Below are 16929 nucleotides of genomic sequence, written 5' to 3'. Positions count from 1 at the left end.
ATTCCTTCCTCCCCTTCACCTTCAAATCCTCCTCTCTGGAATGTTCAATATTCCTTCCGCCCGTTCCTCCCCTTTACCTTCAAATCCCCCTCTCTGGAATGTTCAATATTCCTTCCGCCCGTTCCTCCCCTTTACCTTCAAATCCCCCTCTCTGGAATGTTCAATATTCCTTCTTCCCTTTCCTCCCCTTCCTCCCCTTCACCTTCAAATTCCTCTCTCTGGAATGTTCAATATTCCTTCCTCCCTTTTCTCCCATTCACCTTCAAATCCCCCTCTCTGGAATGTTCAATATTCCTTCCTCCCTTTCACCTTCAAATCCCCCTCTCTGGAATGTTCACTATTCCTTCTGCCCGTTCCTTGTCTTTACCTTCAAATCCCCCTCTCTGGAATGTTCAATATTCCTTCCGCCGGTTCCTCCCCTTTACCTTCAAATCCCCCTCTCTGAAATGTTCAATATTCCTTCCTCCCTTTCCTCCCCTTTACCTTCAAATCCCCCTCTCTAATGTTCAATATTCCTTCCGCCCGTTCCTGCTCTTTACCTTCAAATTCCTCTCTCTGGAATGTTCAATATTCCTTCCTCCCTTTCCTCCCATTCACCTTCAAATCCCCCTCTTTGGAATGTTCAATATTCCTTCCTCCCTTTCCACCCCTTCACCTTCAAATCCCCCTCTCTGGAATGTTCAATATTCCTTCTGCCCGTTCCTCCCCTTTACCTTCAAATCCCCCTCTCTGGAATGTTCAATATTCCTTCCGCCCGTTCCTCCCCTTTACCTTCAAATACCCCTCTGAAATGTTCAATATTCCTTCCGCCCTTTCCTCCCCTTTACCTTCAAATCCCCCTCTCTGGAATGTTCAATATTCCTTCCTCCCCTTCACCTTCAAATCCTCCTCTCTGGAATGTTCAATATTCCTTCCGCCCGTTCCTCCCCTTTACCTTCAAATCCCCCTCTCTGGAATGTTCAATATTCCTTCCGCCCATTCCTCCCTCCTTTACCTTCAAATTCCTCTCTCTGGAATGTTCAATATTCCTTCTTCCCTTTCCTCCCCTTCACCTTCAAATCCCCCTCTCTGGAATGTTCAATATTCCTTCCTCCCTTACCTCGACTTTACCTTCAAATCCCCCTCTCTGGAATGTTCAATTTCCTTCCTCTCTGTCCTCCCCTTTACCTTCAACTCCCCCTCTCTGGAATGTTCAATATTCCTTCAGCCCGTTCCTCCCCTTTACCTTCAAATCCCCCTCTCTGGAATGTTCAATATTCCTTCCTCCCTTTCCTCCCCTTCACCTTCAAATCCCCATCTCTGGAATGTTCAATATTCCTTCCTCCCTTTCCTTCCTTTACCTTCAAATCCCCCTCTCTGGAATGTTCAATATTCCTTCCTCCCTTTCCTCCCATTCACCTTCAAATCCCCCTCTCTGGAATGTTCAATATTCCTTCCGCCCGTTCCTCCGCTTTACCTTCAAATCCCCCTCTCTGGAATGTTCAATATTCCTTCCTCCCTTTCCTCCCCTTCACCTTCAAATCCCCCCCTCTCTGGAATGCCTGTCCAAGATGTAGCGCATCAGATGGAGGTTGTCACGCATGGTTCTGCCTGGCATGGCGCATGCTTGCGCCTTGTCGACCAGTTTACCAATGACAAGCGCCAACCTCTCGGCTATTACTTTGGCTAAAATTTTCAAATCTGCGTTGAGCAGGGTGATGGGCCTGAAATTATCTATAAATTTCCCCTTGTTTGGGTCTTTCTTCAGCAACATCACTGCACCTCGGCTCACAAAACCGGGGATTCTCCCGTTTTGTTGCCAGTTGCAGTAGACAGATGCCAAGAGGTCGCCAAACAAGTCTGGCATTTGACAATACAGCTCGTAGGGTATACCATCCAAACCAGGCGACTTATCCCTCGCGCAGCCCGCCATCGCATCCCGTATGTCGGCAGCTGTGATGGGACTCTCACAACACTCCGCTTCTCTTGCCGAGAGCCGCGGCAGGTCGGTCAGGTAGGCACTGAAATTCATCCTGCGTTCCGACCCACCACTCGCACCAAACAGTCGAGCAAAGTGCTGTTGAAAGGCCTCACACATCCTTTCGGGTAAACTGCATCCATGTTGATCTATTAGAGACCTCTCGGGCCTCTCGCGCAGCTTCGATCCCTTTGTTCCTTAAGGCACGCATTTTAGCTCTGACGACGCAACCTTCGTGTTTGGCGTTGAGGTGTTGGTCGAGGGCCATCCTCGCAGCCAGCACCTTGGTTGCGCTGCCTCTTCTAGTTTCTTAACTAAGTCTCCCTCTATTCTATTTCGATCTATCGCTAATTCCTTGCTAAACCTAATTGATTCCGATTTTATTGCCATTTTCAGGGCAAACCACCAGCAGTTGTTAACGATGGCTCCCGCCAACGCCCTCTTAATTAACTCGCTAATCCGGTTCCTGTAAACCTGTAGCACTAAGAGCGACGTGTTCAGTTTCCAGTAACTGGGACTCTGTCTATGTGTCTTATCTAAGTCGAGCATACACGTCACAAATTTGTGACCTGTGTAAATGACTATTTTAAATTGTGGACATCCTACACTATCCCTATCCTCTATCCTGCATAGAATTCTATCTAGATAAGATCTCGACGATCCGACACGGTTTGTCCAAGTCCACGTTGGCACATTCGGATGGTCGAGTCGGAACCTGTCAGACAAATGGAAACGTCTGAGCAGGTCTTTGAGGCACTTACATCCCCTTCTATTCCTATCCATTCCCACATAGTCTGGATGCGTGTCCAAGGTAGCGTTCCAATCCCCTACTAACAGTAAAGGTCTAGACGTACCCAAGAAAACCTCTAGACGTCTGAAGAAATCCGCCCGACCCGTTAAGGACGGTGCATAAACTGCCATCAGACGGAATGCACACCCATTTCTGCCATCCACATCCAAGACAACCAGCCTACCCTCCGGGTCTAGGAATATTGGTCTTACTTTTACATTTAGACACTTTAGAAAAAGCACCGCGATACCACCACCACCCATGTTTGGCAGACAGGAAGAAAAATAAATGTCGAATTGACCGCCAAACATGGACACGAGGGCCTGCGGCTTACTGTGTCTGGTTTCACTGATAGCTACTATATCAACGTTCAGTGACTTGATGTCATTTAGAAGGTAACCTTGTTTCCAAGCCGATGCCAAGCCACGCACATTCACACAACCTAATTTAAGCATAATTGATGTTTCACAAACATTGAAAGAGACGAGAGGAAAGGTTACTTACTCATTTCGAAAGTTTGAGTTTTTTTCCTCTTCTTTTGAAATGTCTTTGAGGAGGTGTTTATAAAGCTTTTTCGATAGATACTTTTGAAACTCCCCGACCGCATTTGGAAAGATGGTTTTGAGTGTGTAGTGCTACGTTTGTGTGATGTGTAGTATTTTTATGTGTGTCGGTGGTGTAGTGCGTGGATGATTTTTCACTTTAAAGTCATCTTCACAAATGTTTGTGTTAGATGCAATGTATTCCTTTAGTTTTTTTTTCTGTGTCTATTGCTGTTAGTTGTGTGTGTGTTTTTGTGGGGTCATTGATGGTTTGTGTAAGGAGCTGTCAGGAGTTAAATATATCCCTACTTTACTTGCTTGTTTGGTGGGTTTTTTTTTTCCTTTTACCCCCTGTGGCTATTTGCCATTCTGTCGAACTTTCGTCGTTAGACGAAAAGTCTGACGAATCAGAAGGGGGTAAAAGCAAAGCATTTGCATCAATATGCATGTTTGTATAAAGTGTTGTTGTTTTGTGCGGTGTTTGTGTTGTTGTGGTATTAGGGGTAGAATTTGTCTTCTCGTCATTGTCATTTGTTTTGTTAGTTGTCGTCCTTGGTGCTGGTGTTGGTCTGTCTTTTGATGTTGGTTGTGGTTTTGCTTCTTTATTTGGTTGCGACGTCAACGATAATTGTGGTGGTGCTGTTTCTCTTATTGGTGATGTTGTTGGGGTTTGTTTGCTAGTTTGTTGTTGTTCTTGGCGTTGTTCCATATTTCTATAAAATTCTTGCATCAGTTGTGGGTTTGGTGGTGTTGGTAGCAAAGGTTGTTTTTTATTTGTTTTCTGTTTTGTTTGCAAATTTTATTGTTTTTTTCTGTACCAAAACGCACTTTGCAATTAAGTGGTCTGGGCTGCCACAGAGGTAACAACATAGTTTTTTTCGCCTCCGCCACCACATATAGGCTTTGTCCATTCTCTAAATATATAATATTTGGTAAATTCTCGATAGAAGACTCATCGATTTGAATAGTGACTTCTATCGATTTCCCACTCCAATTATCATTTTTAACAACGGCGATTTCTAATATGTTGATCGATTTTAAATGATAACATATCGCCAATGTTATCCATTTTGGTTGGATTTCGGGTGGAACATTCATTATTTTTATCTTACTCTTTGTCCCATGTAGTATGGGACCATGACGAGTTCTTCATTTTGTAATGATAGATAGATAGATAGATAGATATGTTTCTTTATTAGCCACACAGGGCTGCACACAGACGGGACAGATTACAAAGTAGAGCTTTTCTTTTGGGGGGGGAGAGAAAACAACATAAAGGGGGGGGTAGGTTTTCGATCAAAGGGGATCGTAAAAGGGAAAGCAGAAAAAGAAAAAAAAGAGGAAAAGAAACGAAAAAAACGATCAATAGAGATCGTGTATCACAGTGTCATGATGTAAGGTGTAAAGGGGAAGCAGATAAGGTTTATCCGTGGGAAGAAAAGCCTACGGAAAAGACCACGGTAACCTCGGTCAATATTGTTACATGTTACCAAATTTGTTTGCAAGTAGGTAACCCTCTGTTTTAAATTTCCGGGTTCATAGGATTATGCTCAAGGTGGCTTCGTCATTCATACGTGCCATCCTTGCTACATTCACCCATCTTTTTTAAAAACATTTTAAAACTTGCCTCTCTACTATCGCTTTCTTTTTCAAGTGATACTTGAAGAAGTTGATGAGAGATTGACCAGAGAGGAAAGTGTTTGTCTCCAATCCTTTCAGACACGTCCACCAGATACATTCTTTCGCCATAGTGAATGAAAATAGCTCTTCCTTCCCGTTTGAAAGAAGGAGGCATGACAATATTGACGATAGACTTGGCTGATAAACCGACTTGTCCCACACGTGACAGCAGTTGTTCGACATAAGCTCACAGGTCGGAGATTGTTGAACACTCCACGACTGCGTGCAGAACGGTTTCGTCGCTCTGACAGCATCTCAGGCAAGCTGGCCCCATGTTTCTCGAGCCGTGTCTGTAGAGCTTATCTCGAACGGGTAGCGCTTCTCAGTAGCACTGTCAGGCCAGGGATCTCTGGAAGTTGTCCATGGGCCCTGGCCCGAAAGTCGTCCTGAATAGGCGGGTCAGGTATTCCTCGTCGACGTCCAGGTTCGCCCCGAGCTCGTCGTCGTACGTCCCCTCCACTAATCCCCTATAGAATGATTGGGTTGTGTTGAAGTCACTCAAGGTCGACCCGGGACGGCATAGTTGCTTGAGAGCAACACGACACTCGTGGTGCCATTCGCCCTTCCTCTGCCTCTTTTTGATCCACGACTGCAGTTCGGTCATGGAGACGAGCTGCAGGAGGGCGTGCCTCACAAACGGCGACCACACCTGTTCACCGTCATCTACATAGAGCCTGAGATGTCGTAGTCTCAGTGCGTGTCTGCGCATCATCAACCACGGCATGCCCAATCCTCCTTTTAACGGGTGTTGACAGCAAATGGATCACCTGACCATCGGGACGCATCCTTTCCACAAGAAGCGAAAGAGAATGCGTTCTAGTTTGGTGATGGTAGGGTCGGGACAAGGTACGACGGTCAGGCAGTAGTAGATGACGGACGCGATGTACGTGTTCGCCACCTCCACCTGACCTTTTAGGGACAGTTTCCTCTCGGCTCATTGCCGAACGAGAGTGACCACCCTACTCATTATCCCGTTCCAGTTCTTCTCCATTTGGAGGTCTGGACCGAACCAGACCCCGAGCAACTCGACCGGCTCGTCCGTCCAGCATCCCACGACGGAGGCGCTGGTGGACAGCATGGGCTTGCTTCTCCAAGTGCCGAGTCGCAAGCCCACTGATTTTTCCCAGTTGATTTTTGCTCCTGTCACCTCTTCGTAGTCTTTCAGTGTCTCGCCGACCTGCTCGATTTGCTCGTGGATAGACACTATGACGGTGACGTCGTCCGCGTATGCAGACACGCTCGTCCCGCATCCTAGTTCTCGCGGGATGCCCCTCAGAGTTGCCAGCTTCCGCAATAATGGCTCAAGAGTCAATACGTATAGAAGCGACGAGAGGGGGCATCCCTGACGGACCGAACGTGCAATCTCGAAAGGTCTCGATAGATTTCCTTTTCCGCGAATTACCGAACCGATGCCTGTGTACAAAGCGGCTATCCAGCCGCGGAAGACGGGACCAAAACCAGCCGCTCCCAGGACAGCCTCCAAGTATCGATGGTCTACCCTATCGAAAGCTTTCGATTGATCCAAATTGATCAGTGCCCCACCATTGCCAGGTTCCTTAACTACCCTGTCTATGACATAGCGCATCAGGTGGAGGTTGTCAGGGATGCTCCGGCCCGGCACGGAGCACGTTTGCACCTTGTCGACCAGTTTCTCGATGACAAGTGCCAACCTCTTGGCTAACACCTTGGCCAAAATTTTCAAGTCTGCATTAAGCAGAGTGATGGGCCTAAAGTTGTCTATTACATTCCCCTTGTTTAGATCTTTCTTCAACAGTGTTACAGCTCCTCAGCTTACAAAACCAGGAATGCTCCCGTTTTGCTGCCAGTTGCAGTACACCGCCGCCAAGATGTCTCCAAACAAGTCTGGCATACAACTGTAAAGCTCGTAGGGTAGATTTGTCCCTCGAGCATTCTACCATCGCGTCCTGCACTTCCGCCGCCGTGATGGCACCTTCGCAGCACCCTGCCTCTCTTGTCGAACGTCGTGGTAGGCTGTGTAGGTAGGCACTAGATAGATAGATAGATAGATAGATAGATAGATAGATAGATAGATAGATAGATAGATAGATAGATAGATGATAGATAGATAGATAGATAGATAGATAGATAGATAGAGATAGATAGATAGATAGATAGATAGATAGATAGATCAGATAAGGGAAGTGAAGTGAGAGAATAGGTGTTTATTTCATTAGTTTAATGCACTGTTTTTATAGTGCATATTACAAGGGTGAGGTGAAAAGTTCACAGGCTGACTATAAAGGAGTGATGCTAGAGCTGTGAAATCTTGTAGCTAATCTGCTGCATTGAGGTTATCTTCTTTGTGAAACTTTGCTGAATACCCTCAAGTTCCACAATTAATTTTATACTATGTGGTGACCTAGTTGAGAGCAACAGTCAAAATGATTTTGAGGGCCATTGTGGTTTCCTGCTCTCTTGTTCTGAAAGTTCTAAGAATCCATCAGGCCAGTCATCTTATAGACATTTTATTACCAACTTGGAAGGATGCATTATTACTTTTGTCAATGCCGAGATCATGCATTGATTGTGGTTTCAAGAGGGCAAGAACTTCATGTACAGTGTATTTGCTTACTACAAACATTAAATATGATTCCAGATAACAAAACATTAAAACTCAGTATGTTCCTATCAAATTTTCAAATGAACAAAAGGAAGTTAATTAAACAACTAAATATTTATTAAATTCTTTAAATAATTTTCTAAATATTCATCATTACAGAGAAAGAATTTAAATTTTAACACACTGTTTAACAATCATATTCACATATTCCTTGTAAAATATTCCATTTGTTCTTCAGATTGGTTACTGGACAAACAACCTTTACTATTAAATCTCAAAGCTATGTATGATTAATTCAATGTGAATAAATAGGCATTACATTTGACAGAGTAACCTAAATGCTAAAGGGTTTATCTCTCATTTGGGGTAATACCACTCTTGTCCTTGGGCACTTTCAGTAGAGTCCATTCTGTTGTAAGTGTCCAGGCTAGGTCTCCTATTTAGGGACATCTTCCTCCCTTATTACCACCAGTCTTGGAGACTGAAAACATAAAGGATCAGGGAGGCTGCATTTCCCTTCCTCACTAAGTGATAAAATACACGAATAACAATAAATTCTCCTCAGGTCAGCCCTGACACAATAGAACTATGTTTAAAAACATTCCACCAACAACCATCATGTTTTATTCAAACAGTGAATTCAAGACTCTATTAATCAAAGTGTATTTCATCTTTTAAGACTATAGTGCAAATATAGATAGATGTGGTTACTATTTTCAGTGGGTTAAGTGACCCTCCCCCATCAAAGGTTCTCTCAGTAACTGAATGCAAATTCTTTTGATATCAGATCTCATGAAATCTTGGTATTTTAAACTTAACTTACTCTGGTCCGGCATACAAAAGAAATAATGCACCTGTCCAATTAGGAAATGCATTTCAGAGAATAATATCCAGAAACATTTAATTTTTTTTTTTAGTTTCTTCCTCTTGATTTGAATTTATTCAAGAATATTGAAAGAATTAATTTCATTATTATAGGCAGATGCTGTCATTAATTCTTCTCTGATTGACTGAATGAGAGGTTGTGAGGTGTTTGGCTTGATGTTCTTATAAATAGCATCAATTTCATCATCTGTAGCTTTCTGTGATATCTTTTGTCGTAAGAATGATTGATTAGAACTGGAAGTCTGTGGAGAGAATCTGGAAAATTGTTGAACAGTGCTAATTTTATTACTGTTCTTAGAAGAAAAGTTTGGTATTTTAGAGCCAATAGTTCTTAATTGATTTGTTGAGATGTCTAGACTCGTTGCAACTTGTCTATGAGGACATAACTGATGTCTGGCAGCAGAATATGAAGTTGAGTTAGACAAGTGAGGGAAGTAATAAGTGGAACTTTGGGTACTACAACAGAAATTATTGATGCCAGGTATGAGATTTTTTTCTTTATGATTCTCTGGGAAATGCTGAGTAGAATGCATCAAAGGTTTTTCAGAATGTTTATGATCAAAACAGTCTTTATTTGGGGCCATAAAAGGTATCCAAGCCTACAAAAAAAAATTAAATTAAAATTAGTTTATGTCATCAGCCATGTCCTTCTCATGTCACATAACTACCACCACCAACACCATGTCGTCATCATCATCATCATTGTCATCACCACCACCATCATCATCATCATGTTTCCAGTCTCTCTTCCACATTGACTGCACTATGATATTTCATCTTACCATATTTCATCATGTGAGGATTGATATTCTTAGAATATCTAAACTGAACTTCAAATGCTTTCTCTGTTCCACCATCCTGGACAGGTATTAAATGTTATCAACTCCCCCAAAAGGACAAAAGGTAAAGGTGATCTTGACAACATTTGAATTCAAAACTGAAACAAATACTGCAAGATATCTTAGCTGATGCTCTAGTGACACCATCTAACTTCCCAGGTCTCCAACCATTGTCTTATATTACTTTCTACCTCACATCTTCTCTGGAGATCTCTCCTGTTCTTTCTCCCCTCTCAGTTGATCTCTCTCTTTTCTCAATTGGCCCCTCTCTCCCCTCAGGTGATCTCTTACTCTACCCCTACTCAATAGATTCCTCACTCCTTTTCATATCCTTATTTCATAATAACCATTTCCACTTCTCAGGAATTCTTATGATAATGACAATGATGATGATGATGACGACAGTGTCAGAGGTGGTGGTGGTGGTGGTGGTGATGGTGGTGGGGAGGCGGGGAGGAGGAGGGGCGTATAGGAGGGGGGAGGGGGAGATGATGATGATCATGACAACGATAACAATGACTGTAATGAAAGTTTATTAAAACCAAAATTACAATAAAACTTACTTCATCAGAAGAAATTTTGCTCAGTTCATCTCCTGCTTTGTTCCACGAAGGAGAAATATTATATCTAGAATAACCAAGTTGAGGAGCACACTTACATTGCTGATACTGGGAGTACTTTGGAACATGTTGCATCTCTGTAAAATATATAACAGAAATATATATCAGAAACATTTCTATAAAACCAACATTTATAAAATGTGAGACAATTCTAAACACTTACCATGATTTGGTTCATGAAAAGATTGTGACATAAATGGTTTCCTGAAAATAGGGAAGAAGGAAATAATAAATTTTAATTTTCCAAATAGAAATATATTTATCAGTAATCAATAAGTACTGACATGATTGTAGATTAATTAATTTTCTCAATATTCATTTCTTTCTACAGTAATATGCACCAACTAGTGAAAGTTGCCTTGCTAAAGTGGGAGAGGAGTAGAGTAACTTGAAACGCAAAGAATAAATTTAATTGAAAGAGGAATTTGTTAATTGAGGGAAAGAGTATAGTTAATAGATACTGGAACAGATTGGAGACAGAAGTTGTCTAATAATCAGAAATGTCAAAACATATATTCAAAATATCAACATGTAAACAAAACTGTTAAAACAAACCAAAATTGTCATCAAATAAAATTACCTTCAAATATGCTTCTTCACCTGAGAAATCATCTTTCAAAGTTGCAAGGTTTTGTATAGTTAAAATAAAGCCAATATCTGATGTTAAATAGTGGTTCTATCCTACTGTGAGCTGAGTACCTTCTAGCCTTCTACACACATGGATAGACATTACTTGGATAGTGACAAACACTTTTAATCTTTAGCTCCCATAAATTGTTCAACAACACCATTATACATAACATTTACTGCCATATATATATATACATATATATACATATATATATATACATATATATATATATATATATATATATATATTCAGGCAATAACAGAGGAATTCAAGACAGGATGCCCCTGGGAGCTCCTCTATGCTGATGATCTTGCTCTAATTGCTGAGTCACTATCAGAACTAGAGGAGAAGTTTCAAGTGTGGAAGCAAGGATTAGAATCATGAGGGCCTTAGAGTCAAACTCGATAAAACCAAAGTCCTAATAAGTAGGAAGGTAGACAAACCACAAACGCCTTCAGGTAGATGACCCTGCTCGATCTGTAGAAAAGGCGTAGGTAGAAACTCTATAAGATGTACCCAGTGTAAGCTATGGACACATAAGAGGTGCAGCAATATCAAAGGAAGGCTAACTAGGAAGATAGTTTTTGTATGTGGCAGATGCTCAGGAGCAACAGACACTGAAAATGTGTGGAGAACAACTTCCGCCACGTTCCAGGGAGAAAAACTAGAAGTAGTTGATAGCTTCCATTACCTAGGTGACCAAGTCAGCAGCGGAGGTGGGTGTGCTGAAAGTGTAACTGCTAGAGTAAGAATAGCCTGGGCAAAGTTCAGAGAGCTCTTACCTCTGATGGTGACAAAAGGCCTCTCGCTCAGAGTAAAAGGCAGACTGTATGATGCATGTGTACGAACAGCCATGATACATGGCAGTGAAATATGGGCCGTGACTGCTGAGGACATGCATAAGCTCGCAAGAAATGAAGCCAGTATGCTCCAATGGATGTGTAATGTCAGTGTACATACTCAACAGAGTGTAAGTACCTTGAGATAAATGTTGGACCTAAGAAGCATCAGTTGTGGTGTGCAAGAGAGACGATTACGCTGGTATGGTCATGTGGCGAGAATGGATGAAGACAGGTGTGTGAAAAAGTGCTACACCCTAGTGGTTGAGGGAACTTGTGGAAGAGGTAGACCCAGGAAAACCTGGGACAAGGTCGTGAAGCACGACCTTCGAACATTAGGCATCACCGAGGCAATGACTAGTGACCGAGAACTTTGGAAATATGCTGTGCATGAGAAGACCCGGCAGGACAAGTGAGACCACAACCTGTGGCCTTTTCCAGGGTTGTAGCCAGCCCACTTATGCATACCTTTCCTTCTTTGGACATAAAACTCTGCTTGCGAAGACCTGTTGAGGCAAGTGAAATCGAAATTGAATTCGAAATCGAACCAAATCCAACAACTGGCTCCCATGCCAACCTCCCTTCATTGGACACTAAACTCTGCTTGCAAAGACCTGTTGGGGCAAGTGAAATCGAAATTGAACCAAATTCGATGACTGGCACCCGTGCCAGTGGAGCACTAACAGCCCCATCCAAGCAGGATCACTGCCAGAGCAGGTGTCTGGCTTCCATGCCGGTGGTCATGTAAAAAGCACCATTTGAGCGTGATCGTTACCGGCGTCACCTTACTGGCACTTAAACAAATCATTCGAGCAAGGTCGTTGCCAGTGCCGCTGGAGTGACTCCTGTGCAGGTGGCACGTAAAGAAACACCATTTCGAGCATGGCCATAGCCAGTACCACCAGACTGGCCCTCATGCAGGTGACACGTAAAAGCACCCACTGCACTCTCGGAGTAGTTGGTGTTAGGAAGGGCATCCGGCTGTGGAAGCTCTGCCAGATCAGATTGGAGCCTGGCACAGCCATCTGGTTCACCAGTCCTCAGTCAAATTGTTCAACACATGCTAGCATGGAAAGCGGACGTTAAATGATGATGATGATGACGATGATATATATATACACACACACTGTGATGATGACACACTGTGCTTGAGGAGACCTATTGAGTCAAATCCATCAACATCAAAAAATCAAATGGAAATTGTAGTTGTGATACCTGTGCCAGTGGCACGTAAAATGCACCATCTGAATGTAGCCTTGCCAGTGCTACCTTGACTGGCTTCCGTGTTGGTGGTGCGTAAAAGGCACCAACTGATCATGGCCATTGCCAGCTTCGCCTGGCACCTGTGCCGGTGACATGTAAAAAGCACTCACTACACTCACCGAGTGGTTGGCGTTAGGAAGAGCATCCAGCTGTAGAAACACTGCCAGATCAGACTGAAGCCTGGTGCAGCCTCCTGGCTTCCCAGACCCCGGTCGAACAATCAACCCATGCTAGTATGGAAAACGGATGTTAGATGATGATGATGATGATATATATATATATATATAATATATATATATATATATATATCTGTAAAATAATATGTGACAATTATTCAGTAGCCAAGATAAAACTCTGAGTTTCAGATGCCGAGGTGGAAATCCACACCGCCATCTCTTCAGATAACCGAATAATTGTCACATATTATTTTACAGATAAATTTCCTCTATTTACATAATATTGAGGTCTCTTTCTTTCTTTTGTTATCTTACTGTTTTTACCAATATATATATATATATATATATATATATAAGGCACAAAAACAATATAGACTCTGAGTGGTTCTGTCCCCTTAAACAAAATCTTTGCCTTCCTTTTTATTTCTTAGTAAACTCTCTTTCTCTCGCTCTCTTACTCTGAAAGCAACTGTAGGTGGCAGCACCAACATTTGCCAGTCAATTTCCCACACACATATATATATGTGAGTGGGTTTTTGTGTGTGTGTGTGTGTGTGTGTGTGTGGTGTGTGTGTGTGTGTGTGTGTGTGTGTATACATATATATTCTCTTGTTTATTTTCAAAGAAGAAAACACAGTGGTACTCCAGATAGGTGTGAAGTCTGTTTATTCCAACTGTAAAACTCAAGACTGTAATAATAACATAAAGCAAAAATCGAGACGCCTTGTGAATGTTCTCATGAGTTCCAGAACTTTAAATTCTATTGACTAGTGATCTCCACAACACCTCCCCACCAAAACTGATGCTACACTAGAAGGATCAACAACAAATTCTCTTTCTAGGCTTGGGTGTTCTTTTGGATTGTCTAGAGTTGTCCGGTTCATACTCTGGTACAAGCGGTTTGGTTTTGGATAGAAGTGGTCTTGTCTGTCTCTGAGTTTGTGACATTTCTTCCAGGATTTCCATTGGATGATCTGTTGGAAGTTTGGAAGTATTGTCAGTCTCATTGCTAGGTTCACAGTCCTCTGCAAAAGCATAGCATGGATGTAGTTGTTCCCAGTGCCATCTCCATACTATGCCATAAGGAAAACCTTGACATACCCAAAGACTTCATGATGACTGCTGCTCTCCATTGGGGCTGCTTGTCATGGCGAGGTTCGTAGTACAGTGCATATACAGGATGACCAGTCTTGTACTGTTTGGTTACCTTGGTGACACCTCCTGAATCTGTTGTCATCTCTGCATTTTATGACACCTTGGATTGCTTGCTCTGAGCTATGTGTGCTGGTGAGGGCAGCAAAGAGTCAATCCTAGTCCGAATCTGCTGAGACATCAAGAGTTCGCTTGGAGAGAGTCCACAGGATGCTGGCATTCACCAGTACTCCATCAAAAACGCCTGAAAAGCTCATTTTGGGAACAGAGAAGACTTTCTCAGTGCCTGCTTAAAAGATTGTACCAAACATACTGCTGCTCCATTAGTAGCTGGATAGTATGGTGCACCTGTCAGGTGTATGATCCCACATTCTTTGCACCAGCTCTGACATTCTTCAGAAAGGAAAGTTGATACATTGTCTGTGACCAGCATGTGAGGATATCTGAAGTTAGTGAAGTCTTCTAGCAGATCTAGAGTGGCTCTAGTGGATGTGGATGATGTTGGATGAATACATGGAAATCGTGAGAAAGCACCTGTGATCACCAGCCAGTTTGTACCCATGAAGTTGATAGCATGATCCATGTATAAGCACCTCCATGGCTTCTCTGGTAGTATCCATGGGTGAACTGCAGGTTTGGATGGCTTGTTTTGATGTTTGCCACATAAGTCACATCGTTGACTAGCTATTTCAATAGCTGCATCAATACCAGGCCAGTAGAAAGTGGTTCTTGCTAATTACTTCATACGTTCCATGCCGAAGTGTCTGATATGCAGTAGATCTAGGATATTGGACTGTAGGCTCTGTGGAATCACAACTCTTGATCCATGGATGAGGCATCCATGGTAGATACTGAGTGAATCGAACAACTTCCAGAACTTTTCAACTTCATCTCAGTGTGCTTCAGTGGCGCCCTTCATAGACATAGTGCATCACTGTAGTTATTGCTGGAGTCTAACAGAGGATGTTTCCATCTAAAGGTTTGACTTGAAAATGGAGAACTCTAATGGTGCACACCATGTCCATGTCTTCACCACTTTTCCCCTTGATGAAGTTGTTGTCATTGCCATGATCCACTGTTTTCTGGTATTCAATTGTGTAGTCAAACTGGTTCAGCCATAAAGCCTATCAAGCTAGTCGGTTGGCTGCAAGAAGTGGTGTCCCTTCCTTCGGGCCAAACAGTGCTGTCTGGTTTATGATCAGTCACCAGTATGAACTGACATCCGTACGGATACTGGTAGTATTTCTGCAAGCCAAAGATAATGGATAGGGCTTCCTTGTGGATTTGGTTGTAGTTTCTTTACGCAAATGTGAGAGTCTTGGACACATTGGCAAATCGGCACTCACTTCCATCTAGATAGCGATGAAACAAGATAGCTCCAATTCTGACGTTGGATGCGTCACAAACCAGTCCAAGAGGCTTGTCTGGGTTGAAATGTACAAGGACTTGATCTGAAGATAGTAATCTTTTCAACTGTTTAAACACTCTTTGCTCCTCATCTCCCCACTTCCAAGGAAGTGCCTTCTTGGTTAAATAGTAAAGTGGCTCAACCATAGTGGCCAGGTTTGGGATAAACTTCCTGTAGAACTGAACCAAACCCAAGAAAGACTTTCAGCTTGAGACATCTATAGGAGGTGGCATCTTCATGACTGCCTCAACTTTGGATCCCTTCACGATTCCTTCGGCTGATAAGGTGTGGCCAAGATAGTCCACATTGGTTTGTGTGAACAAGCACTTTTCATGGTGACACTTGAGTCCTTTGTCGTTCAGACGAGAGAGCAAATGCCTCAGGTTGCTCAAATGGTTATTTGTGTCTTTCTTGCTAACAAGCATATCATCTTGGAAAACAGCAACTCCAGGCAGATCACTGGTCAGATTTTCCATAATCTCCAGGAAGTAAGCAGGCACTGATTTAATTCCAAATGGGAGTTGTTGCTGCAGGAGTACTCCACGAAGTGTGCTGAGAGCTAGCCTTCGTTGACTCTCTGCTGCCTGTCTGGTCTGGTTGTAAGCATCAGCAAAGTTAATCTTTGTATAACCGCATCCACCTCCCAGCTTCTGCATCAGTTCCTCTAGGAGTGGCATTGGATGACAGTGTTCTTCTAGCTGATTGTTGATGCCAACTGAGTAGATATCACAAATCTGTAACTTGGGTTTCAGTGTTCCCAGATTATGTGCTTTGCAAATCGGTACCACTGGCATTCCGTACTCATTGAACTGGACTTGCTTCCAGACTCCTTTGCGATACCTTCTTCGTAATATTTGGCCAGGTCAGCACAAAGAGTGAATGGAACCAGTCATGCCATGTGAAAAAACAGCTTCACATCAGACTTGAATTTTACTTCCAGTTTGAAATCCTTAAGACATCCCAATTCTTCTTTGAAAAGATTTGGAAACTCATCACAGAGATTGTGGCAATGTCATTGCAGGGAAGTTTAAGCTCGTTAGAGGATTTAGGATGTGATGTTTTTGCATGCTTACTCTTGTCTTAACTCTCTATACATTTCAGTCCAAGAGCATTGTCTACAGAAATTCCTAGTGTCTGGATATCGTTTTATCCCAGCAAGTTCAGGTCAAGGATTTTGGTGACAATGTAAGGAATTGTGCTTTCTTTACCAGTCATTGGATTCTTGGTTTCAGCCATGAAAGTTCCCAGCACAGGCAGGTCATGCTTGCTGGCAGACTTGTAACGATGTCTGACATCATCCAGCTTCAGTTTTCCTAGTTGTTTCCAGATCAGCAAAGAAACGAAATTTCTAGTAATTGCAGTGTCAAGTTCCATCATGAACTGTTGGTCCTGGATAGTTATTGGTACAACTAACTTAGAAGTATCATCAGGAAATTCACTCAGGATTCTGTGATTCTCTTCACAGAAGGTTTGGAACAATGTTCCCATTGCTTCTTCTTACAAACAGCTTCCAAATGTCCTTTCTTGTCACAAAAGTGACATTTGACTTCTTTGCAGGAGCAGTTT

The 16929-nt window shown here is 42.7% G+C and overlaps 1 protein-coding gene across 2 annotated transcripts in view; it reads right to left on the bottom strand.

Moving 5' to 3' along the window:
• Positions 1 to 7132: 7132 nt before the first annotated feature.
• Positions 7133 to 16929, bottom strand: part of LOC115212170 — a 140292-nt gene continuing 130495 nt past the window's right edge. For both annotated transcript variants that reach the window (XM_036502714.1, XM_036502713.1), the window contains 3 exons: positions 10058 to 10098; positions 9838 to 9971; positions 7133 to 9034 (listed from right to left, as the gene is read on the bottom strand). In XM_036502714.1, coding sequence (XP_036358607.1) covers positions 8489 to 9034; positions 9838 to 9971; positions 10058 to 10098 — 721 coding nt within the window. In that variant the 3' untranslated portion in view covers positions 7133 to 8488. The remainder of the gene's footprint in view (positions 9035 to 9837; positions 9972 to 10057; positions 10099 to 16929) is intronic.

Source organism: Octopus sinensis, linkage group LG5 (genome assembly GCF_006345805.1).
Source record: "Octopus sinensis linkage group LG5, ASM634580v1, whole genome shotgun sequence".
In the NCBI taxonomy this organism is placed as follows: domain Eukaryota; kingdom Metazoa; phylum Mollusca; class Cephalopoda; order Octopoda; family Octopodidae; genus Octopus; species Octopus sinensis.
The sequence above is the reverse complement of the archived record's forward strand: the minus strand, read 5'-3'. Positions and strand labels throughout refer to the sequence as shown.